General features: G+C 43.2%; 1 protein-coding gene across 1 annotated transcript in view; it reads left to right on the top strand.

The window, feature by feature from the left end:
- GCM1 (glial cells missing transcription factor 1) overlaps positions 1-27,183 on the top strand; it is a 90,336-nt gene that overhangs the window by 56,626 nt on the left and 6,527 nt on the right. Inside the window, exon 4 of the mRNA XM_073673139.1 lies at positions 6,582-6,710. Coding sequence (XP_073529240.1) covers positions 6,582-6,710 — 129 coding nt within the window. The remainder of the gene's footprint in view (positions 1-6,581; positions 6,711-27,183) is intronic.

Here is a 27,183-nt window from a genome sequence, read left to right as displayed (position 1 = left end):
CACCGGCTGCACTGGCGGTAGGTCCGCCCCTGGTCTCCTCGCACTACTGCTCTCCGTTCTGTAGACGGCAGGTTGCTTTAAGCCTGCGGTCTACAGAACTGCCGAGGCATCGATACACTCACAGGATGTCAGAGTCCCAGCAGAACTCTGACGTTCTGTGCGTGCATCGGTGCTATGACAGCGTGTTGTCTTGCTGCTGGACTCGTCAGGATCCTGGGTTAGGTGATAATATATATTTTTTTATTAAAACTTGTGGTGTGATACCGGGGCATCATAAACAATGGGGGACCCTTATACATAGTGTGGGGGGACCCTGAAACAGTGTGGGGAACCCTCATACCTTTTAGGGACTAATGCAGGAACCATTATACAGCTTGGGGACAAAGCCATTACGCAGCTTGGGGACTAATGTAGTGGCTATTGTACAACTTGGAGCAATGTTGGGGCCATTATACAGCTTGCGAAATAATGCAGGGGCCATTACACAGCTTGAGGACTAATGCAGGGGCTATTATACAGCTTGGGGACTAATGTGGGACCATTATACAGCTTGAGGACTAATGTGAGGGTCATTATACAGCTTGAGGACTAATGCAAGGGTCATTATACAGCTTGAGGACTAATGTAGAGGCCATTATACAGTTTGGGGGCTAATACGGGGGGCCATTATACAGCTTGGAGGCTAATGTGGGGGCCTTTATACATCTTGGGGACTAATGTGGGGGTCATTATACAGCTTGGGGACTAATGCAGAGACCATTATACAGTTTGGGGACTAATGCAGAGACCATTATACAGTTTGGGGACTAATGCAGGGGCCATTATACAGTTTGGGGCCTAATGCAGGGGGCCATTATACAGTTTGGGAGCTAATGTGGGGGCCATTATACAGTTTGGGAGCTAATGTGGGGGCCATTATACAGTATGGGAGCTAATGTGGGGGCCATTATAAAGCTTGGGGACTAATGTCACAACCTATCTTCTCCATATATCTCTGACCTAGTCTCCCGTTACATACACAACCTCCGATCCTCTCAAGATCTCCTTCTCTCCTCCCCTCTTATCTCCTCCTCCCATAATCGCATACAAGATTTCTCCCGTGCTTCCCCCCTACTCTGGAAGTCTCTACCCCAACACGTCAGACTCTCGCCTACCGTGGAAACCTTCAAAAGGAGCCTGAAGACACCTCTTCCGACAAGCCTACAACCTGCAGTAACCACTGATCCACCGTACCGCTACACAGTCAGCTGTACCCTCACCTACTGTATCCTCACCCATCCCTTGTAGATTGTGAGCCCTCGCGGGCAGGGACCTCGCTCATCCTGTACCAGTCGCTGTCACATTGTGTTCAAGATTATTGTAATTATTATTGTATGTATACCCCTTTTTCACATGTAAAGTGCCATGCAATAAATGGTGCTAAAATAATAATAAATAATAATAATAATGTGGGGGCCATTATACAGCTTGGAGAATAATGCAGGGACCATTATACAGCGTGGGAGCTAATGTGGGGGCAATTATACAGCCTGGCGACTAATGCAGAGGTCCATCATATAGAGGAGCTGTACATTGAGGGACTCAGGGACATTATTAGATGTTAGGCGGGCACTTAAGAAGCATTATTGGTATAGGGGCACTCAGAGTTCTCTGACTGTCAAAAGTCAAAAGTGCACAGGGGGCATATTTACTCTCTAGAGGCAAAATGTGGACACTGTTTTCTAGGGCACTTACAAAAGCATTAATATTTTCTGGGGGGCAATTTTACCATCTAGAGGCATATTACTCTCTAAGGGGGAACAGTGGTGGGCATTATTATGTGGGGCAGTAAGAGGAGCCGTTATTGTACCACACCGCAGGTGCAGCAGTGACTCAATATAAGGGTATCAGCAGCATGACGAGTTTGTGCAGGTTGGGAATAGATGGTGTTGGAAATGTGAGAAGTTATATGTGTCTGTGTTGTAATCTTTGCAGACGAGTCATGGCTGGAGAAGTTGTCATGTCTGTCTGGGCCAGATGGTGAGTCAGATGGAAAAGACGAGAAAAGTGAATAATTACATAAGAAAGAACATTAGCTGTAAGTCACTATCTATAACTGTACTGTAATCTCATATATGTTCTGCAGGACTGATATCTACCACTATATGGTAACCATATGGAGGTAATATAGATTTTCATGTTTGTAAAGATTTTTTTTTCAGTAAGGCCACGTTCTCAGTATTTTGCAACAGTATTTGTAAGCCAAAATCACGAATGGAAAAATCAGAGGAAGAGTATAATAGAAACAAGTGAAGCACTTCTGCATTTATCACCCACTCGTGGTTTTGGCTTACAAATACTGATGTAAAATACTGACCAAATACTGAACGTGTGAACGTGGCCTAACAGCGCGGTCATCTGCTGAGGTTCCTCTATACCCCACAATTAGGCTGCACCACTGTAGTTGTAATCAGGATTACCAGTTAGGGGTCCACTTAGATGTTTTGCCCCCTCCCCCCATTCCTGAGCTGAACCTAAGCCTCTGATGCATACTAAACACAAAAATAATGCATTTTGAACATCATTGGACCTTTCAATAGGACAATGATCCCAACCATACATCAAAGTCAACTAAGGCTTGGTGTATGAAGAAGTTTTGGAACACTTTGGAGTGGCCATCACAGCCACCTGACTTGAACCATATAGAAAATATTTGACTGGATTTGAAGAAGGTGATTGTAGCATGCAAACTCAAGAACATTAGTGAACTAGAGGACATTGGCCACGAGGAATGGGCAAAGATTCCTCAAGAAAACAGCTAGAAGCTGGGATCTGGCTATGCATCACATTTGTAGTAGGTCATAACGGCCAGAAGGAGCTCAACTAAGTACTAAGCATACTTGTTATGAAGGGATGAAGAATTCTGAGAATGCATTGGTCAGTAAAAGTGTAATTTTTTTGTTTTTTTTGGAGAAACCTCTTGTTATATTTATGTTATATGTTATACTTGTGTTGTGTTAAAATATTTAACTTGTTCTTGTTTGATTGCTTTATTTGAAACAGCAAAAAGTTTATACATTTTACTAATAAACCTAATTTGCAATGGGGATTTGAATAATTTTGATTGCAACTGTAATGTGCCTCCATACAAAATAGATTTTCAGCTATTTCCGCTAGAATTGCCTGATTCTGCCTGATTCTGCCTGATTCTGCTAACACTTACATAATCACACAAACAAATAGAAAACCAACGTATAAAGAAGTTTAGAAAGATATATAATTTATTCCAAAAATATTTTAAAAAACATACTCTAAATGGCAAAAAGATGATTGGCAATGACAGCCAAAACAAGCACCACTAGGTAGCACCCACATACTATAAATAGCAAGATTAAAATAATTATACACAATCTTCATCAAGACAAAAGCTTAGTGCAATACTATGCTAAATTCCAAGTCCTGTTAATAGCATCAAAAGGTGGCTAGTAGGGCTGAGCGAGTATGTTCTGTCCGAGCTCCGAGTATTTATAGCTGCTCGGTGATAAGGTTAAATCGCAACTGTTTGACAGCTTTATTACATGGGAGGAATGTGTAAGAAATAGACATTCTTCACATGTAATAAAACTGTCAAACAGTCGCAAATCATGCACACGGGAGCGATTTAACCATATCACCGAGCAGCTGTAAATACTCGGAGCTCGGCCCGAGCGTACTCAGCGAAAGGGTTAACAGAACATACTCGCTCAACACTAGTAGCTAGTATTAAAATGCACTGTGCATATATGAAATGCTAATGAAATCAAGTATATGCCACCCTCATAGCCATATGTCAAGGGATAAATCAAAGTGTATATATACCCATATACAAACTGCTTACATGTGAGTGCCAGACCGGTGGTACAACTGCCCCTACGCGAGTTTCGGCTCGCGTGCCTTCTTCCAGGGATCGCATAGGGGCAGTGGCACCACCGGCTTGGAACTCACATGTAAGCATTTTGTGTATAATTATTTTAATCTTGATATTTATAGTATGTGGGAGCTACCTAGTGATGCTTGTTTTGGCTGTCATTGGCAATCAACTTCTTGCCATTTAGAGTGGTATATGTATGTTTTTTAATATATTTCTAATAAAGTATATATCTTTCTAAAGTTCTTGATACATTGGTTTTCTATTTGTTTGTGTGATTCTATATTTTGACGTTGAACCTTCATGTTAATGGTCCCAATAATGCCCATTATTTGATTGAACTATTTAGTTAGCATATTGAGTTTGTGGCAGCTCCGTTCAGTGGTCAGCCTTTGTAAATAAATGATTAACACTTACATAATGTACAGTACAGACCAAAAGTTTGGACACACCTTCTCATTTAAAGATTTTTCTGTATTTTCATGACTTTGAAAATTGTACATTCACACTAAAGGCATCAAAACTATGAATTAACACATGTGGAATTATATACTTAACAAAAACGTGTGAAACAACTGAAAATATGTCTTATCTTCTAGGTTCTTCAAAGTAGCCACCTTTTGCTTTGATGACTGCTTTGCACACTCTTGGCATTCTCTTGGCTTCAAGAGGTAGTCACTGGAAATGGTTTTCACTTCACAGGTGTGCCCTGTCAGGTTTAATAAGTGGGATTTCTTGCCTTATAAATGGGGTTGGGACCATCAGTTGTGTTGTGCAGAAGTCAGGTGGATACACAGCTGATAGTACTACTGAATAGACTGTTAGAATTTGTATTATGGCAAGAAAAAAGCAGCTAAGTAAAGAAAAACGAGTGGCCATCATTACTTTAAGAAATGAAGGTCAGTCAGTGAGAAAAATTGGGAAAACTTTGAAAGTGTCCCCAAGTGCAGTTGCAAAAACCATCAAGCGCTACAAAGAAACTGGCTCACATGAGGACCGCCCGAGGAAAGGAAGACCAAGAGTCACCTCTGCTTCTGTAGATAAGTTTATCCGAATCACCAGCCTCAGAAATCGCAGGTTAACAGCAGCTCAGATTAGAGACCAGGTCAATGCCACACAGAGTTCTAGCAGCAGACACATCTCTACAACAACTGTTAAGAGGAGACTTTGTGCAGCAGGTCTTCATGGTAAAATAGCTGCTAGGAAACCACTGCTAAGGACAGGCAACAAGCAGAAGAGACTTGTTGGGCTAAAGAACACAAGGAATGGACATTAGACCAGTGGAAATCTGTGCTTTGGTCTGATGAGTCCAAATTTGAGATCTTTGGTTCCAACCACCGTGTCTTTGTGCAACGCAGAAAAGGTGAACTGATGGACTCTACAAGCCTGGTTCCCACCGTGAAGCATGGAGGAGGTGTGATCATATGGGGGTGCTTTGCTGGTGACACTGTTGGGGATTTATTCAAAATTGAAGGCATACTGAACCAGCATGGCTACCACAGCATCTTGCAGCGGCATGCTATTCCATCCGGTTTGCGTTTAGTTGGACCATCATTTATTTTTCAACAGGACAATGACCCCAAACACACCTCCAGGCTGTGTAAGGGCTATTTGACCAAGACGGAGAGTGATGGGGTGCTACGCCAGATGACCTGGCCTCCACAGTCACCAGACCTGAACCCCATCGAGATGGTTTGAGGTGAGCAGGACCGTAGAGTAAAGGCAAAAGGGCCAACAAGTGTAAAGCATCTCTGGGAACTCCTTCAAGATTGTTGGAAGACCATTTACGGTGACTACCTCTTGAAGCACATCAAGAGAATGCCAAGAGTGTGCAAAGCAGTCATCAAAGCAAAAGGTGGCTACTTTGAAGAACCTAGAATATAAGACATATTTTCAGTTGCTTCACACTTTTTTGTTAAGTATATAATTCCACATGTGTTAATTCATAGTTTTGATGCCTTCAGTGTGAATGTACAATTTTCATAGTCATGAAAATACAGAAAAATCTTTAAATGAGAAGGTGTGTCCATACTTTTGGTCTGTACTGTATATGAACACCTTAATATGTTTTTCAAATCCCTAGATTACTGAGAAGCATAAATCATTATAATATTTGATCAACACACATAGCAGCTCAGAAGTTTATTATCTTAAAGGTCATCAATGTACAGTATGCACCTACAATATTAAGAATGGTATAATACATTTGGAAGAGGAAAATCATAAATCAAAGTTCATGTCATCTTGATCCTCTTATGTCAGTCTCCTTTCTTGCTTTTACTGAACAAGCTCTTACTTACATGCCAATATACCTTCATGGTTGTACCTTGACTCAAATGACCTTTAAAAAAATCTACATCTTCATATGATACATCATGCTGCACATCCATATTCTACTATTTGCAGTCCTTTTGAGACTGAAGAATTATAGGATTACTCCATGTTAAAGAACTATGTGACAACCAAACAGGATAAACAGGAGCTGCCTACAGGCACATGCCACAAGTTACACCCAGAAAATACAAAGAGCAGAGAAAATCATTTCATTACAACCTTTCGTTTATACAGAATCTTTAAATGACTATTAGGAATTCCAACCTGTGTTTCACAGGGTTTTTTTTAAATTATATCTTACAGGAAATAGCTGTTTAGTAGAATTAGAATGTCTAATTATATCATCTTTTTTTCCCTCAAGACAAAAGGTGTTCATGACCATCCAAAACCAGAAACAAAACTAGAGTCAGATGGCAGAAAGCCTACACACAAAAAGCGCACATCCATTGTATCAACATCTGCAGAGATTAAGCGAAACCCGAATACTGAGGTATAGTATTCATTGTAGGTTGTTATCTTGTGTGTATAAATACACATATATCAGAGGCGAATCTAGGTTTTCCTGCAAAAATTCAGTTTGTTGCCCCCTGCTAAACACGGATTAACTGATTTGAGTAGTAGTCATGTGACTTCTCATATGTGTACAGTCACGTGCCAACCAAATTCCTGCTTCTCTCAACGTTCAGTGAAAAAATATAGCCCCTGCGTCATTGAGAAGGAAAAGAAACTACAGTAGTTGTCACATGACTGTAAGTATAATTGCTGATGAGTGGTAATGTGAAATCCTAACAGTGAGTATATTATACACTGTTAGGATTTGGTATGTTACAGTACTTAATTCTATAATTAATGTTCCTAACCTAAATACAGATGTAGTAACCCTTAACTTGTAAGGCAGCAAAATACTTTATTAATGTAGCTATGAATCACGTTATCTGAAAAGGTATGGATTGCTACAATAAACAGGATCAGAATCAATAATAGTACACAAATACATCACCAGAACCATTAACAGTATAAAAATACAGCATCACAATCATCATCATCAATACAGGAATACATCACGAGAACCACCATCAGTAGATGAATAAAGCTAAAATTACCAACAGTACAGAAATACAGAATCAACAGAATAAACTGAATAGAAAATCATCACCAGAACCACTATCAATACATGAATACATCACCAGACCCACCATCAGTGCATGAATACAGCACCAAAATTAGTACAGAGATCAACTGCAGTACCAGGTTAGCCCTATGTAATGCACACGCCCGGGCTCAGCGGCGTGTGCGTGTATATGTAGTGATTCCACTGGACCGTGCCGGAGAGTGAATGCCTGGAGGGGCGTAACTAAGTATTCACCCGATCCGACCAGGGTCGCACGACAGCATACGACGCCAGTGCACCAAGGAGGAACCGAGCAGAGGGACCAGGTGCTACTCCAGGACAGACCCCAGACACGGCTGTTGACCCACACCGGGGAACACAGGAACAGACAGGCTAGGTAGGCACACAGACTGGTGGGTATAGGCAGGCACGACTGGTATGCAGGCAGGCGGGTATGCAGGCAGGGGGGTACAGGCAAGCACGGCTAGAGTGCAGACAGGGAGGCACTAGCAGGTAGGAACACAGGCGGGATAGGACCCAGTACACACTGGGACACAGGAACAGAACCACAGATGTGGCGGACAAACACAGTAGAGTGAGGCCGCCCAAAGTGGTGAGCGAGAGCAGGGCAAGACGAGGCCGCCTGGAGCGGTGAGCAAGAGTAGAGCAGGACGAGACCGCCTGGAGCGGTGAGCAAGAGTAGAGCAGGACGAGACCGCCTGGAGCGGTGAGCAAGAGTCAGAGCAGAGCGAGACTGCCGGAGCAGGGAGCAAAGGGTCAGAGCAGAGCGAGACTGCCGGTGCAACGAGCAAAGGGTCAGAGAAGAGCGAGACTGCCGGAGCAGCGAGCAAAGGGTCAGAGCAGAGCGTGACTGCCGGAGCAGCGAGCAAAGGGTCAGAGCAGAGCGAGACTGCCGGAGCAGCGAGCAAAGGGTCAGAGCAGAGCGGAAACCGCAGGAGCGGAGAGCGAGGCAGGGCAGAGGGGACAGGGCTCTGTTCACACGGAACAGACAGGAAGGGAAAGGCAGAACCAGATACCCACAGGGTACTTGCAGTGAAGTAGCGAGTGGACCACAAACTCACAAACGGAAGTACAGTGACAACAAGCAGGAGTTAGGTACGAGTTCAGACTCTGCAGAAAAAGGAAAGGTACGGACATAGAGAAAAACAGGACACAGGCTAGAAGAGTATTCAGACAAGTACAGACACAGTAGGAAGATACAGGAGCGGGTCTAGGTATGCAGCCCCTAGAAGGCGGAAGGAACAGGCTAGGAGCGTGTTCAGACAGGACAGACGAGATACAGGAGCGGGTCTAGGTATGCAGCCCCTAGAAGGCGGAAGGAACAGGCTAGGAGCGTGTTCAGACAGGACAGACGAGATACAGGAGCGGGTCTAGGTATGCAGCCCCTAGAAGGCGGAAAGAACAGGCTAGGAGCGTGTTCAGACAGGACAGACGAGATACAGGAGCGGGTCTAGGTATGCAGCCCCTAGAAGGCGGAAGGAACAGGCTAGGAGCGTGTTCAGACAGGACAGACGAGATACAGGAGCGGGTCTAGGTATGCAGCCCCTAGAAGGCGGAAGGAACAGGCTAGGAGCGTGTTCAGACAGGACAGACGAGATACAGGAGCGGGTCTAGGTATGCAGCCCCTAGAAGGCGGAAGGAACAGGCTAGGAGCGTGTTCAGACAGGACAGACGAGATACAGGAGCGGGTCTAGGTATGCAGCCCCTAGAAGGCGGAAAGAACAGGCTAGGAGCGTGTTCAGACAGGCCTGGAAATACAGCCTCCAGGAAAGGCAGGCAAGCAAACACAGAAAGGGATCTGGTACATTCAGAGTGCAAGAGCACACTGAATGAAACACAATGCTCAGGCAGGGTTTCTTGGGAGGAGCTGGGTTAAATACCAGATGACAGACAGCAATAGGCTGAGGACGCACAAGGGGTGTGCCCGCAGCAGGTACAAGAAACAGGAAGTGATCGGGCGCCGCCCTTAAGCAGCAGAAACAGAGGCAAGCAAACAGCATGGAGGGAAGCCAGGCTAGCAGACTGGACTGGAGATCAAGTGCGCGCTCTTGCACAGTGGGAGATGGTCCACTATGCAAGGACGCCGCCAGGTATGTTACACCCTATATACAATAATATCGCATAAACATTCAACTCCCAGTATGTCCTTAATAATAGTAAGAAGATAGTAGGATATGTTGTTAACTTCCATCATCAGCCCATATAAGAACTACAGTACAGATGAGATATAGTCAGTATCACAAATAAACCTTTACATCCAGGTACCTTATAGATAACATCTTCTCTGATTGGAGTCACTGATTCTCTGATTGGATATCAATGTATGCACGCTCTCATCTCCCACTACTGTGAATAAAGCACCAAAATCACCAACAGTACAGAAATACAGCATCAACAGAATAAACTGAAGAGAAAATGATCACCAAAACCACCATCAGTACATGAATACATCACCAGACCCACCAGCAGTGCATGAATACAGCACCAAGATTAGTTCAGCGATCAATTGCAGTACCAGGTCAGCCCCAAATATTATAACGCATAAACCTTCAACTCCCAGTATGTCCCTAATAATAGTAAGAAGCTAGTAGGAGTTGTTGCTAACTTCCATCATCAGACCATATAAGAACTAAAGTACAGATGAGATGTAGTAAGTATCACACATAAACCTTTACATGCAGGTACCTTATAGATGATATCTTCTATGATTGGAGTCACTGATTCTCTGATTGGATGTCAATGTATACACGCTCTCATCACCCGCTACTGTGTATTTTGACTTCACACTACTGTGTAATCCTGTGTGTGGCCAGTGGCTACTATACTCAGGAAAGGGGGATGAGAGCACACATACATTGAAATTGTGTGTGTTCTCATCCGTCACCTGTCAGCATCATCTGCTGCTGCCTTGTAAATCATGTGTGTGGCTGCTATATACAGGAGAGGGATGAGAACTGTGTGCACACTGAAACTGTGTATGCAGGTGCTCTGCTGCTCCATTGTCAGAATGTACAGGGCTAGGGAATTAGGTTAGGCATTGCTCCAACGCAAGCGCTGCCAATCATCATGATATGAGGGACGGCATATTGAAATTAAATTAGAGAAAAAGCTACACCAAAGCCCCCTTGTTTACATGTGTAATAACTATTTTACTCTAAAACACATTTACTAAAATGTACAGTGGAAGTTTCATATAAATATTGGCTAAGTCCCCTATATGAAGGTTTAAATAATTCAATTTCAGTTTTGGTGTTGAGTTTGCCTTTCTAGGGAGCTTGAGTCTGCAACTATAGCGTATTGTGAAAATGACGGTCACTGTTGAGAACCAGAACCCAACCCTTACTGGGATTGCTGCTGTGTGTATCAGCCGATTTATTAATTTGATTTTGATTGAACACATGAATAGCGAGAAGTACAGACACATTCTATTCATCACGCAACAGCATCTTTAAATAGGTCTACCCAAAAAAATAACCCCAAAATTCTACTGCAAAATTATAACTCCCAACCAATTGTGGGTACAATAATGACTTACTTATAAAATTAGAGAATACGTTGGTGTCATGAGAACAATGAAATGGTCACTCCAGAGTGCAAGCAGCAATGAATGTGTTTGGGATTTCTTGGATGGTAAAAAGTAGTAAGTTCACCTGGCTACTAAGTGCATGTTTACACGACGTCTTCTAGAAGTCTGCGTACCCACCGAGTTCAAGAAGACGCATCAGGAAACGCCGACATTTTTTTTAAAAATTGTACTGTATAAACTAGTGAGCAGCTTCCAAGCAGAAGGTGCCTGAAGAATGGTCAGGTCAATTCTATTCACCACTTTGCATTTCTGGAGCTTCTTTTAAATGGCTTAATGTTTCCAAGGAGTGTTCATGTATTTTCAATGGACAGAGAGGAGAAAGCCAGTTTATCTTTCATGATAACAGAATGATCGGGTGTTAGAATACCATAAGCCTGATCCTTATCTCCCCAACCACGTTTGTTGGTGAGAGTGTCACGAGGCCTCTATAAACTTCAGATGGTTAGCTGGTCTCATCAATATCTTATACCAGGGTTACCATTCATCCAGAAAGTTCTGGAGAGTCACTAAAAAAGGGAAACATTTTACCTCATCTGTAAACAAAATTTTATGTGTCCTCCATTTTTTTTTCAATCTGGAGGAGCTTATTTGGATTTTTTTGACTGTAATTGACAATTTACAGTTGATAGTGAATGCTATTAATGTGTTCAGTGGCGTACCGCCAATGGCGGCAGGCCACGCAACTGCTATGGGGACCATGAGCTGGGAGGGCCCCGAAGCAGCGTGGGAACGAGGAGGATAGGAGAGTATTGGGGGGGAGGGAGGTTGCAGCGGCAGAGGAGCAGGGCACACGCAGTAGCCGCTGCTGCAGCTACCACGTGTGCCCGCTGCTAAAGGGACATGAATATTCCCTCTTCTCCACTCCCATGGGCGTGGAGAAGAGTGAATATGCATTCTCTTTAGTAGCGGGCACGGAGGAGTGCTGAACCGCGGCTCCTGCTGACAGTGGCCGCTACTAAAGAGAATGCATTTTCACTCTTCTCCACGCCCATGGTCCCGGCATGGAGAGGAGTGAATATGCCGGCAGCAGCAGCTCACCTCGGCATCTGAGAGCGCAGAGGTGAGGAAGGAAGGTGAGTATAAGTGTTTATTTTTTTTGTGTGTGCAGTGATGGGGCCACACATACCAGGATTGGGGGATATGGGGGCCACACATACCAGGATTGGGGGATATGGGGGCCACACATACCAGGATTGGTGGATGAGGGGGCCACACATACCAGGATTGGGGGATGAGGGGGCCACACATACCAGAATTGAGGGATGAGGGGGCCACACATACCAGAATTGAGGGATGAGGGGGCCACACATACCAGGATTGAGGAGATGAGGAGTCCACACATACCAGGATTGGGGGGATGAGGAGGCCACACATACCTGGATTGGGGGGATGAGGAGGCCACACATACCAGGATAGAGGGGGGATGAGGCCACACATACCAGGATTGGGGGGGATGAAAAGGCCACACATACTAGGATTGGGGAATGAGGGGGCCACGCATACCAGGATTGGGGGATGAGGGGTGCCATACGTACCAGGATTGGGGGATGAGGGGTGCCATACGTACCAGGATTAGGGGATGAGGGGTGCCATATGTAGCAGGATTGGGGGATGAGGGGTGCCATACGCACCAGGATTGGGGGATGAGGGGTGCCATACGCACCAGGATTGGGGGATGAGGGGTGCAATGCATACCAGGATTGGCGGATGAGGGGTGCCATACGTACCAGGATTGGGAGATGAGGGTGCCGTACATACCAGGATTGGGGGATGAGGGTTGACGTATGTACCATGATGGGGAAATTTACCAGTAGCTGCTGCATTTCCCACCCTAGGCTTATACGCAAGTCCCAGTTTTTTGTGGTAAAATTAGGGGCCTCGGCTTATACTCGGATCGGCTTATTTAAAATATACGGTATTTTAAGATCAGTGAGTACGTGGTGCCCATAATACTGCAGGACTGTGGGGTGCATTATACTATATGGGGGTTGCATTTTACCCTATGGGGTGTGTAATATACTGTATGGAGGACTATGCATTATATTCTATGGAGGACCACGGGAAGTTCATTATACTATATGGAGAATTATGAGGGGCACATTATACTATATGGAGGATTATGGGGGGCGCATTATACTATATGGAGGATTATGGGTGGCGTATTATACTATATGGAAGGCTATGTTGGGCCATTATAATATTTTGAGGGCTATGTGGGGAGCCATTATACTGTATGAAGGCAATTATAATGTGTGAAGGATTGTGCGGGGGCCATCATGCTGTTTGGAGGGCTGTAAGGGGGCCATTATACTGTTTGGAGGGCTAGTGCAGGCCATTATACTGTATGTAGGCCCATTATACTGCATGGAGGGCTGTGTGGGAGTTACAGTTGGGGGATCATACTGTGTTTGTGTCACCATACTTTGCCTTGGGAGTTGAAGTGGGGTACAATAGGGTCATTATACTGTGCATGTGGAGGCTAATGTGGAGGAATGCACCATGGGGGTATCATACTGTGTTTGGGGGGGCACTTTTATTGCCATCATACTTTATGGGGGCAATGAAAGGAATCTAGGACTTCAGCAGGAGGAAAATTACTAAGTAAAGGCTGGAAAGTTGTGAGATCTGCTCTTCTGTGACACAGACAAATATTTACTTATTTATTTTTTTGAGGGCGGGCCCAATTAGAGCTTCTGCTATCGGGCCCCATGATTTCTATGTATGCCCCTGAATGTGTTCGTATCACTATTCAGAGCTATAGACTTCTAAAAGTTAAAACCGTAAAGATTAATTATGGTTCTACAAAGGGTTCCTAAAATTGTTGGCTGTCAGTGATTTTCTGATATTTTTCTTATTTCTTCTGGATAACTTTAGTCAACAGGGTTTGTCTTTGGCTTCAATGTAAAGTGTATAGGGGTCTTTAGACTAGGTTGTAGAGCTAGAAGCATAGAAAAACACCCATCCAAATTTTGAGAAATTGAAAGCAAGTCTCCCAAAAAGAATGGGTATTATAATAGAGGCAGAGGGTGAGCAGCTTTTTTAAAAAAAAACATTTTTAGAATGTATGCATATTAGAATATACAATTGTTTCTTACAAAATTAGAATATCATCTAAAAGTTTTATTTCAGTTCTTCAAAACAAAAAGTGAAACTCATTATATAGAGTCATTACAAACAGAGTCATCTATTTCAAGTGTTTATTTCTATTAGTGTTGATGATTATGGCTGACAGCCAATGAAAACACAAAAGTCATTATCTCAGTAAATTAGAATACTTTATAACAGCAGCTTGAAAAATGATTTTAAAATCCAAAATGTTGGCCTACTGAAATGTATGCTTACTAAATGCACTCAGTACTTGGTCGGGGCTCCTTTTGCATCAATTACTGCATCAATGCGGCGTGGCATGGAGGCGATCAGCCTGTAGCACTGCTGAGGTGTTATGGAAGCCCAGGTTGCTTTGATAGCAGCCTTCAGCTCGTCTGTATTGTTGGGTCTGGGGTCTCTCATCTTCCTCCTTATAGATTCTCTATGGGGTTAAGGTCAGGCAAGTTTGCTGGCCAATCAAGCCCAGTGATACTGTTGTTTTTAAACCAGGTATTGGTACTTTTGGCAGTGTGGACAAATGCCAAGTCCTGCTGGAGAATGAAATTTCCATCTCTAAAAAGCTTGTCGGCAGAGGGAAACATGAAGTGCTCTAAAATTTCCTGGTAGACGGCTGCGCTGACTTTGGTCCTGATAAAACACAGTGGATCTACACCAGCAGATGACATGGCTCCCCAAACCATCACTGATTGTGGAAACTTCACTCTAGACCTCAAGCAGCTTGGATTGTGGCCTCTCCACTCTTCCTCCAGACTCTCGGACCTTGATTTCCAAATGAAAATTGGAACTCTGGGACCTTGTGGAGTGTGTCAATGACTGTCTTCTGGACATCTGTCAAGTCAGCAGTTTTCTCATGATTGTAGAGCCTACTGAAACAGACTAAGGGACCTTTTTGAATGCGTAGGAAGCCTTTGCAGATGTTTTTTGTTTATTATTCTAATTTAATGAGATATTGACTTTTGTGTTTTCATTGGCTATAAGCCAAAATCATCAACATTAACAAAAATTAACACTTGAAATAGATCACTCTGTTTGTAATGACTCTATATGATATATGAGTTTCACTTTTTGGATTGAACAGCTGATATAAATTAACTTTTTGATGATATTCTAATTTTGTGAGAAGCACCTGTAAGTGTATCACTGGTGGATACAGACAGAAAAGGGCTCCTGTGCAAGAACAATATATGGGCCCTTTACAGCCCAACAGTGCCTTAAAATGCAAAATTGCATCTGCTTTGGAGCTAGAAATGGGCCCCCTTACCTCTTGGGCCCTTTTGTGATCGCACAGGTTGCACCAATGATATGTCCGCCTCTGATGTATATACAGAATATATGTATGTGTATGCATACATTTTCTTACTGTTCATTTGCTGAGGACAAAATGTACTTGAACCTGGTCTGTGTCCTTTCCCATTTGTACGACAAACAGCCATGCTACAGGCTGCAATCCTTCCAGAGTGACATCTGTATTAAATGATTTAAATATCAGTGTTAGTGTACTTGTACTTTCTCTGTTTTAACATCTTTTTTAGTAGGTTGCATGGATTTTTACATTCCACTGACTACACATGCATGCTCTGAACTATGCCTGAGGGTAAAACACATTTTACCTACTTTTTTGGAAGACACCTCCATTGCAATATACATAAGAAAGCCATGCCAACTTGCTCTACAGCATTTTACAACAGAGCTCAGATTCTATTTGTCATTGTCTCTACCATTACTTATAGCAGTTTCAGACTCATAAATGTGAAAAAAAGAAGAAGAAGGCTTGTAAAGATGGCTAACTTAGAGCTATGTGGCTCACTAGAGAAAGGCACTGTGTCATTTTCCAGGAGTGGGCTTTCGCAGCTTTGTCTAGCTAAGTATCTGTTCACATCAAGTATTTTATTTGCTCCCAATAAATTACATACATTGAAAAAAGACATCGGTCCATCAAGTTTAACATTTCTCATTCGATTAGGCTTGGTTGCTATCATGTTTTAGCCAAAAGTCAGTATCGCCGTCGGGGCTTCCGCTAGGCGTATCCATTTATTGGGCCATTGACTTTAACGAAGTGGAGTCACTTTATGTTTTGTCTGGCCTCCTTTTTTCAGGTGGGCACAAATACACAGTCGACCAGGCTTTTTGGACACTGCCAAAAATGAGGTCAGACAGAACACAAAGTGACTCCGTCTGTTTCATTAAAGTAAATGACCCCTTTGGTGGCTGTCACTGCTGGTCACTGAAGCTGCGCTCTCATGCTCAGCTCAATGTCTCCTGGATGCAAGGCTGAGCGGTCGCATCATGCCACGCTCAACAATGCATCCAGATGTAGCAGAGTTGGGCTCTTTGTGGGACAAATGGATTATCGGCGGACAGGTGAGGAATACTGTGGTTTAGAATTTTTAATTTTACATTAATAAATGGGTAAAAGATGGTGGGGAGTGTTTATTTCAAATAAAGACTTTTTTTTGTTTGTTTTGTTCAATTAAAGGTCGTTTTTCTGTGTATGTCTTGATTTAATTTTCACTACGGGGTTAATAATGGGGGTGGCTTATAGATGCCTCTCCATTACTAACCCCTGGGCTTGATGTCAGATGACATTATTAATCTGTCATCAACCCCACAAATATTACCCCACTTGCCACCGCACAAAGGCAAGTGAGAAGAGAGAGGCTAAGCGCCAGATTTGGCACATCTTATAGATGTGCCATTTCTGGGGCGGCTGAGGGCTGATGTTCTTAGTCTGGGAGGGGGGCCAATATCCATGGCCCCTTCCTAGGTTATTAATATCGGCCCACAGCTGTCTGTTTAGCCTTTGCTGGTTGGTAATTATAGGGAGACCCTACACAATTTTTTTTCTGGGGTCCCCTACGTAAACTAACCAGTAAAGGCTAAACAAACAGCTGTGAACTGTTATTAATAGTCTGGGAACCTTTAGGGCTATGGGCCCCTTTCCCAGAATATTAACATCAGCCATCAGCTGTCGGCTTTCCCTTAGCTTATTTAATTTATACAAAATGTACACACACAGCGGGTGCTGAATACAACTCCCTTCAGAGTCGCCTGGTCTCACTGATCTCAGAGAGACCAGGTGACAATGATGAGACAATGACAATGATGAGAGCTGACTTCAGCTATACATTTTTTCCCGATCGCTGTTTTAGTGGAGAGAATAAGGCCCCTTAGCGGCAGCCATTTTAATGCGTATCGGCAGTCGTTAAGGGGTTAATAAACTAGTTGTCCACCTTTGAACTAACTCTATCCATTTTAGAATGTTGCTTTACTTGCCAATTTTGCCTGGGAACAGCACAAACTGTACGGCTTTTCCCAGGAACCGGTACGTGTCATCAGTGTGCAGCATGCATTTCGTCCGTGGTGCACGAAAAAAAAGGACACGTCTACGGTTTTTCACAAGGACACACAGTCCGTGTGAAAAACCTGACATGTGCACACCACCACTTAATACAATGGGTGTGCGTGTACGTATTTGCAGTCCTTAAAAAACGAACCGCATAAAGACATGAGAAACGGACGTGTAAAGGGGGCCTTAAGGTAGGGCAGTCTGACTTACTCTAAGGGTAGGTGCACACATTCAGTATTCGCAGCAGAACAATTTGCTGAAAATACTGGTGCGTTGACAGGAAAAATGCTGAGTAACATACAAGCGTTTTTTTAGTATGCTTTTATTTTGTATGTTTTTTCCACTCTGTTTAAAATGGGTGAAAATCGTTCAAAAACACTAAAAGAATTCACATGCTAAAAATCTGAAACTGCTTCAAATACAAAAGAAAAAAAAAAAAATAACGTGTGCATGAGATTTCAGGAATCTCATTCACTCTGCTGGGATAAGTGAAATGCTGCGTTTTTCGCTGGAAAAATGCACAGAAAAAAAACGTGGCAAAAATGCAGGCGTGTAAATTTAGTAAAGAATCCTTTCCCATTTAGCTGCCAAAATCACTTTTTCTCTACACGTAATGAAGGTCACCCAGTGGTTTGTAAGAGGGGCCTTTCTTGTAAGCTAAACAAGCCAAATTTTTCTAACTCTCAATGTAAAAGAAACCAATCCTATTTAAAGCACCACTCTGGCATGTTTTTTTATTATTTCACTACTGGAGTGATATCACTAATGTAAGTTCCCTGCCTCTAGTAATATACTAAGCAGCTAATGTATTTTTATATAATCAGCACCGATCCTGTTCTCTTCTGCAGTTTGTGCCCTGCTGGATCGTTCCGGTGTTTGCTGGGCGATCAGGAGGTCACTTACTCAACATAAGTCTATAAGAGCCAGAACGAGGTTAGTCAGAAGCTGCAGTCACAAGATGCAATCGATACTGGATTGGCACTGGGAGGAGCAGAAGACGGAGGATGGTATATATATATATATATTACTAGGGGCAGGGAATTTACATCATCGATATCACTCCAGCAGTGAAAAAACAAACAAAAAATGCTGGAGCGGTTCCTTAACCATTCACTGAATAACGGCGATCACATGATCGGGAACAGGAAAATCTGGCCCTGATCGTGTTCTCCAGGGTCTCAGCTACCCTCGATAGCGGAGACCCTGGAGATTTTCAGACTCTATGCATTTATTCCCGATCGCTGTTTTAGTGATGAGGGAATAAGGCCCCTTAGCGGCAGCCGTTTTAATGCGTATCGGCGGTCATTAAGGGGTTCATAATCTAGTTGTCCACCTTTGAACTAACTCTATCCTTTTTAGAATGTCGCTTTACTTGATATTTATAGAGAGGTAATATTACATTGGGATTGCTTGCTTATGCAGTCGTTGTTTGACATTGAGTATTGCTTATTTTGTGATGAGGATACACAAGTCCTTCTATTAATCTTCGTTTAATTCGATTTAATATACAGCCATGAGTAAACTAAGTACACCCTCTTTGATTTATATGGTTTTACATATCAGTACATAATAAAAAAAACAGTCCTTAAAAAGGTCTTAAAATTAGGCATGAACAGCAACAAATAATGTAATGACAGTGTAATTTGTCATTTAGCAAAAACAAGGCCAAAATACAGAAGTAGTATGTAAGAAATTAAGTACATCCTTACTGCTTCCATGGGAATTAAATGGGCAAGTAACAGCCAGGTGCTGCTAATCAAACACCATCATTAATTGTTTATCACCTAGTGTGACTGTAACAGTGTATAGGCCCCGTCACACTAAGCGACGCTACAGCGATCCCGATGACGATACGCCCTGTCAGGGATCGTTGCTGCGTCGCTATGTGGTCGCTGGTGAGATGTCAAACAGTCAGATCTTCCCAATGACGCAGCAACGATGCGGCGACCCGTAACGATCTGTATAACGATGCACGCCTATGTGTTTCTGTGTCTGAGTCGTCAACAAGGTCGTTGGTAAGGTGTCAAACACACTGATACATGCTACCCAGCAGGACCTCAACGATCAAAGAAATGTCCAGATCATTCCGACACGACCAGTGATCTCACAGCAGGGGCCTGGTCGCTGCTAAGTGTCAAATGTAGCGAGATCGCTACGGAGGTCGCTGTTGCGTCACAAAACTTGTGACTCAGCAGCGATCTCGCTAGCAATCTTGCTTAGTGTGATGGGGCCTTATCACTCCCAGTTTAATTCCATGGACCATAACACAATCAGGCCCTCTACTGACATTTCCTGTCTTGCATTTGGTGAGGGAATTTGTGCCATTGTTCCTCTCTGCAGGTGGATTCCCTGATACACAACCCTGCAGACTATGCAAAGACTAAACTTCATTGATGATCTTCAGTAGTGAGCACCTCTGCCCACACACAGGCTAAACCCAAGAGGAAGGTGTAGAGACACGTTTGAGGTTGGTTGTTTTGTGTTATGTCTTGGAAGGTTGTGGTTCTGCTGTTGCAGCCAGATCCTGGCACCACTGGATGGATTATTATAGACTGGGAACCACCTGAGGATTATTGGACACCTGCCCTGTCTTTCCTATGGGATTTGAGGAGTTGTTTTAAGGACCATCTGGGTTATTTGACTTGGTGTCAAAGTACCAGGTGGCACCCCAGGATCACCCTGGGAGATTGTGTTATTGTTCTAAGGAATATTCTCCAGGTGACACAATAAAGTTTGTTTGATTGTTCACCAGTCCACCATCCCTGCATGATCTGTCACACACCCCGTCACAAACTGGTTGGCATTGGAGGGATAAGGGCACAAGAAATGGGGAACGTCCTGACAACAAATGAATGGAACCAGAACCTCTGGATACAGTAATTGGACTGTAGTGAATCTACAAGCAAAGGCTCATGAATTAAGGGTCAGTAACAAAGAACTGTTCAAGGAATAACTAAATTGAGGTTTTGGAAGATGTTAGCCTTCAATAAGGCACTGGAGAAAGATTTACAGAGCATCGGGATGAAAGAAGGCCAGTGAGTTGTGTGGTATGAATAGTAAATGGAATTGCTTGTGGAAGAGGTTAATATAAAGCACAAATGTCAAACTCCGGCCCGTGGGCCAAATCTGGCCTACAGGTGGTTTTATTTTGCCCTCGATATCAGAACCACCCCCTATGTGGGGCCATTATTCCGTATGGAGGGCCCATTATTCTGTACGGAGGGCTATGGAGGGCCCATTATTCTGTAAGGAGGACTATGTGGGGCCCATTATTCTGAACGGAGGACTATGTGGGGCCCATTATTCTGTATGGAGGGCTATGGAGGGCCCATTATTCTGAACGGAGGACTATGCTGGGCCCATTATTCTGAACGGAGGACTATGTGGGGCCCATTATTCTGTATGGAGGACTTTGTGGGGCCCATTATACTATATACTGGTTGGCCCGCAACTGTGTCCAAGTTTTTCATTTTGGCCCTCTGTGTGTTTGAGTTTGGCATCCCTGCTATAGAGGATATCAGGAGAGTTCATAAAAGGCAACTCACTATGGAAGCTGCTAGAAACTACAGCCAAACATTAACCACAACATCCACCATAAGGGAATCGCCAAGAGTCTCCTGCAAGCCGTTAAATGAAGTTGGCGGGGATACTGATGGATTCTTCCAAGACTTTAAACATCAATTTCAATTAATGGAAGTACCAGAAATGGAGTGAGTCCAGCGGCTGGTGGGACTTTTAAGAGTGTGGAGTTTTAGAAACCTATCGAACTGTGGATACTTGGGAGAATATGAGGGCATTAAAGGGGTTTTCCCACAAACAAAAGTTCATTTGAAAAATTGGCTGTCTGACCGTGTACAGAACATACCACATCTCTGGGGCAGGGGAGGAAGCAAAAGACAATACAGAAATTACAGAAGGGGATTGCAGAGGATTCATTTTGTCAGGGAAACATTTCACTGCCTGTTTTTAAACAATATTTTACCTCACAAAATGAATTCCATGTGATCCCCTGCTGTAATGTCTGTATACTCTTTTACTTCCTCCCCTGCCCAGGAGCTGTGGTATGTTCCGTACACGGTCAGACACAGTCATTGATTAAAATGAACTTTTGTTCGTGGGAAAACCCCTTTAAAAGCAACCTGTTAACCCGAACGCTGCAGGGAGAAAATTAACTTTATCCCCCAGCATTGTTCCGGTTTCAGTCACGGTGACATGCCGGTTCAGTCACCGCTCTAAGTATAGAGAGCGGTGATTGCAACCGCACCCCTGGCCCTGACTGACACTAGCTCTGCATTGGGGCCGGCTGTCAGTCAGGACCGGGGGCATGGTTACAGCCACCGCTTTGTATATTCAGAGCATTGACTGAACCCGCACTGGCGCAACCCCTGTGACTGAAACCGGAACGCTGCCGGGGGAAATAAATTTCATTTTCTCCCGCAGTGTCTGGGTAAGTGCGGGAGCTGGGCAGGTTAATAACTCTATTAACCTGCATATTAACCCCATATCTGCAGAATAGCGTTTTTTCTACACAGTAATTCCCTCCAAAGACTTACATAACTCCATTATGTTCTCTAGCAAGCAATAGGCAAAGTGCTTTTAAAATGTATGCCCATAGGATTAAACAAGCATGTCACTGCTGGCTAGAGGGAAAGTGAGCCTTAATTCTGGAGGTTCTACAGGTCATCCCAAAAAGAGCAGTTCTATGTCAAATGCCCTGCTGAGATCAGCAAATGTGTGAGCAAGAGGAAACCAGTGAGAGTATAGCAATCGTCAACTTACAAGTGCTTCTCACTAAATTAGAATATCATCAAAAAGTTAATTTATTTCAGTTCTTCAATACAAAAAGTGAAACTCACATATTATATAGAGTCATTACAAACAGAGTGATCTATTTCAAGTGTTTATTTCTGTTAATGTTGATGATTATGGCTTACAGCCAATGAAAACACAAAAGTCATTATCTCAGTAAATTAGAATAATTAACAAAACACCTGCAAAGGCTTCCAATGCGTTTAAAAAGGTCCCTTCGTCTGTTTCAGTAGGCTCCACGATCATGGGGAAGACTGCTGACTTGATAGAGGTCCAGAAGGCAGTCATTGACACACTCCACAAGGAGGGTAAGCCACAAAGGGTCATTGCTAAAGAAGCTGGCTGTTCACAGAGTGCTGTATCCAAGCTTATTAATGAAAAGTTGAGTGGAAGGAAAAAGTGTGGTAGAAAAAGATGCACAAGCAACCGGGATAACCGCAGCCTTGAAAGGATTGTTAAGAAAAGGCCATTCAAAAATTTGGGGGAGATTCACAAGAAGTGGACTGCTGCTGAAGTCATTGCTTCAAGAGCCACCACACACAGACGTATCCAGGACATGGGCTACAAGTGTCGCATTCCTTGTGTCAAGCCACTTATGACCAATAGACAACACCAAAAGTGTTTTACCTGGGCCAAGGAGAAAAAGACCTGGACTGTTGCTCAGTGGTCCACAGTGTCGTTTTCAGATGAAAGTAAATTTCGCATTTCATTTGGTAATCAAGGTCCCAGAGTCTGGAGGAAGAGTGGAGAGGCACACAATCCAAGCTGCTTGAGGTCTAGTGTGAAGTTTCCACAATCAGTGATGGTTTGGGGAGCCATGTCATCAGCTGGTGTAGGTCCACTGTGTTTTATCAAGACCAAAGTCAGCGCAGCCATCTACCAGGAAGTTTTAGAGCACTTCATGCTTCCCTCTGCCGACAAGCTTTGTGGAGATGGAAATTTAATTCTCCAGCAGGACTTGGCACATGTCCACACTGCCAAAAGTACCAATACCTGGTTTAAAAACAACAGTATCACTGTGCTTGATTGACCAGCAAACTCGCCTGACCTTAACCCCATAGAGAATCTATGGGGTACTGTCAAGAGGAAGATGAGAGACCCCAGACCCAACAATGCAGATGAGCTGAAGGCTGCTATCAAAGCAACCTGGGCTTCCATAACACCTCAGCAGTGCCACAGGCTGATCGCCTCCATGCCACGCCACATTGATGCAGTAATTGATGCAAAAGGAGCCCCAATCAAGTATTGAATGCATTTACTGAACATATATTTGAGTAGGCCAACATTTCGGATTTTAAAGTATTCTAATTTACTGAGATAATGACTTTTGTATTTTCATTGGCAGTAAGCCATAATCATCAACATTAACAGAAATAAACACTTGGAATAGATCACTCTGTTTGTAATGACTCTATATGAGTTTCACTTTTTGTATTGAAGGTGATGAGGTTCTCACAATCAAGCCTCAGTGGAAGCTGCTGGTGGATGGATCGATGACTTCCAACAACCCAGCACCACTGGTCCCCAATGTCCATCCTTAAACTAGAGAACCACATGTATCTACCCATGTACATCAGCTTCCAGTTATCCCTTCCTGCTCCTCTGGAATGCATCTGGGTGGGAAATAGAATGTGGATGTTATAGGTGTAGGCATCCTGGGCATCTGTAAGTCATATGCTCAGCTAATCAGTTAAGGTAGGGATGGGGAACCTCAGGTCAGTGGGCAGTTACCCTTTATCCGGCCCCCGGGCCAGTTCCCAGGGATCGCGTTGCTTGGGCCAGCAGCCGTATTTAGACGGCCGCTTTCCCATTAATTTCTAGCTCTGTGAGCATGTGAACGCAGTGTACACTACTGAATGCTGAGGCGCATGTAGAGAAAGATTACGTCCTGACACCAGTGCCAGCATCAGGACGTACTTTGTGGGCAGAGTTAGCACACAATTTGTACAGCCTCCAAAGGATGGTATATCCAAATGGCCCTTTGCAGAAAAGATTCCCCACCCTCAGTTAAGGGTTTGTCCTCAAAGCCAACGACCACCTCTTTCACCGACATATTTGCCTTAGTCACAATCTACTCTTACCTCTTTCCCCAAAATGCAGTTAGGAGAGAGTGTGACACAGTGCGGATCATATGGATGTGGGCAGCCTGGGCATCTGCAGGCCACTCGCCCTGCTAGTAGATGGAGGGGGACCATCTTACCAATAATCTACAGGCAACTTCAGTGACAGAAGAGGTAGCATTACTCGGCTTCTCAAATGACACAGACATGTCTGTTTGACCACCAGGAGTTTATAGAGTGTGAGGCACAGTCACACATTCTTTTATCAAAGTAAGCACTTCCAGGAGGTTGTCATGGATGACGGATGAGTTTCTTATAACCGTGGGGAAGGATTTTGAACATCCTTTATGTTGAGTTTAATTTTTCTGCTGATTTAGACTAGAAAAGACATGTTGATTTGAAAACTGCTGTTAGTTTTCTTCTATCATGTCAAGATTTTTCTCTACAGCTTATCTTAATGCTATTACTCTAAACTGGACCGAGGGTAGCACTAGTGCTCTCCTATTGGCCGAGAGCAAACCAAGTGGAGAAAAGGTGGAGGACAACCTTGGCGACCGGCAACAGGTTGTTATTTGTCTAAGCTATTCAGTTACATGTGAGACAGTGTGGCGAGAGGTTGTGTGCCGCTCTAAATAGTGAAACAAATTCTGAAAGTCTGTATATAAGGGGTTAGCAGAATTTATTTTTTTTATTTACACACTTATTTACTTTCTCTCAGATCATGTCTGTCTCTGGTATTTATTATCATAAGTGCCTAAATAGTCCTGCTTCCTTTTGTTAGATCCGTGGCAGTTTCACCATTCCAAGTCAAAGGATGAACATCCGCACATTTGTCAATCAGCCTATTTTGCATATTTTAAAGCAAAACTTGGTGATGAAGATAAGTCTTGGGCCCTTCACAAGGTGTGTGCAAGCAGTGTGTAGAGAGTTTACAGATGTGGACGAAGGGAACACATGATAAGATGCCATTTGCTATACCTGTGGTTTGGCGAGAGCCAAGAGATCGTTCCAGTGATTGCTACTTTTGTAAAAAGAAAATTTCAGGATATCACAAGATAAAATATAAAATAGTGTATCATAGTCTACCATCAGCTACATGTTCAGTGCCTCATTCAGCTGAAATTCCAGTTTTCCTTAATCTACCCTCTTTTTAAGAACAGAATTATGGTGAAAAACAAAGTGACAGCAATGATGAAAATTTTGAAACGAAGGTGTCTCAGTTCATAAGAGATTTGACCAACATGAGTTGAACGATTTAGCACGAGATTTGGGACTATCAAATAAGGGTTCAGAACGCCTAGCATCAAGACTGCGTGAGAAAAACTAGCTTGAAAAAGGAGCAAAAGTATCCTACTTTTGATCCAGAGAAAGTGCATTTCTGCAATACTTTAGAAGTGACAGTGGCTTTGTGCATTGCCATAACATACATGGATTAATTAAGCAATTGGGAATTCCAATCTATATAACTCAAATGAATGGTGACTGTTCATTGATAGCTCAAAGCGGAACTTAAAATGTGTCCTCCTCCACAATGGAAATTTATTTGGTGAAGTCCCAATTGGCTATTCAGTTTCTTTTTGTGAAGAATACATAATGAAGTAACGTAGGTTGAATAAAGACCTAGGTCCATCAAGTTCCACCTTCCTCCACCAATTGTACTCCCTACACTAACTTACTAACTAACTGGGATTAGGCCTCACAAATGTATTATTATTATTACCATGTTGTATTATTGCTGCACTATTACAATTAAAAATATATCCTTTTATAACTTAATTTTTTTATTAGTTTCATATTTTGTATTACTCTTGTGATTCTAACAATGGTATTACTAAAATCCCTATGCCTAAATCTGTTGATCCAGAAGAAGTCAAAACCCCCAGGACACCTTCAGCCAATTTGCCTCACAGGGGAAAAATTCTTTCTTGACCGCGAGAAAAGGCGATCAGTCCCAGAACCCTGGATCAAACCTAATTATATTACTAGTTATGTAATTACGATTACCGTACTAAATGTACTGCTATAGTTGTAACAGTCTAATTTAACTGTAACCCACAATGTTATGCGTATCGAGGAAATCGTCCAGCCCTTTTTTGAAAGCTGTTGTAGTGTCGGCCATCACTGCCTCTTGTGGTAGGGAATTCCACAGTCTGACTGCTCTGACTGTAAAGAACCTTTTCCTGTTTAGGTGCCGGAATCACCTTTCTTCCACCCGTGATGAGTTCCCCCTGGTCCTTAGTTTGGCCTTTGGAAGGAATAAGTCATGTGCTAGTACTTTGAACTGACTAATTTCTGAAAATATCCTTTTTAAAATGTGGAGCCCAAAAGTGGATCCCATATTCCAGATGTGGCCTCACCAGTAATTTATAAAGGGACAGAAGGACGTTGGGATTGCGGGATTTTATTTCTCCTTTTATACATCCTAAAATCTTGGTTGCTTTTGCGGCTGCTGTTTGAGATTGAGTACTGCTGCTCAGCTTACTCGTAACCAGAATACCCAAGTCCTTCTCCTCTTCTGTAGGCCCGAGTATACTCCCATTTAATGTGAATGCAGCAATAGGATTACTCCGTCCTAGGTGCATTACTCTACAAATTATCTACATTAAACCTCATCTGTCAAGAGACCAAAAGAGAGTCATTGAGTTGTTGCAATATCACAAACACAATTGGATCATCTGTGTTGACCTTAAAATGGTATGCTTACTTCTTGGTCAGCAGCGCAGATTCACCAAGTATCCTTGTTTTTTGTGCATGAGGGACAGGAGAGCTCGTCAGAAGCATTGAGTGGAGAGGAATTGGCCTCCAAGATCTGACTTTTAACCTGATGATCCAAGCATTCTATACGAGCCACTTGTTGACAGAAAAAACATTATATTCCCATCTCTGCACATGAAACTGGGCCTCATGAAACAATAGGTTAAA

Source organism: Phyllobates terribilis, unplaced genomic scaffold, assembly GCF_046119375.1.
Source record: "Phyllobates terribilis strain yellow unplaced genomic scaffold, ASM4611937v1 Scaffold_3__8_contigs__length_932513732, whole genome shotgun sequence".
Classification (NCBI taxonomy): domain Eukaryota; kingdom Metazoa; phylum Chordata; class Amphibia; order Anura; family Dendrobatidae; genus Phyllobates; species Phyllobates terribilis.
Note: the sequence above shows the minus strand (reverse complement) of the source record. Positions and strands in the feature narration are given on the sequence as shown.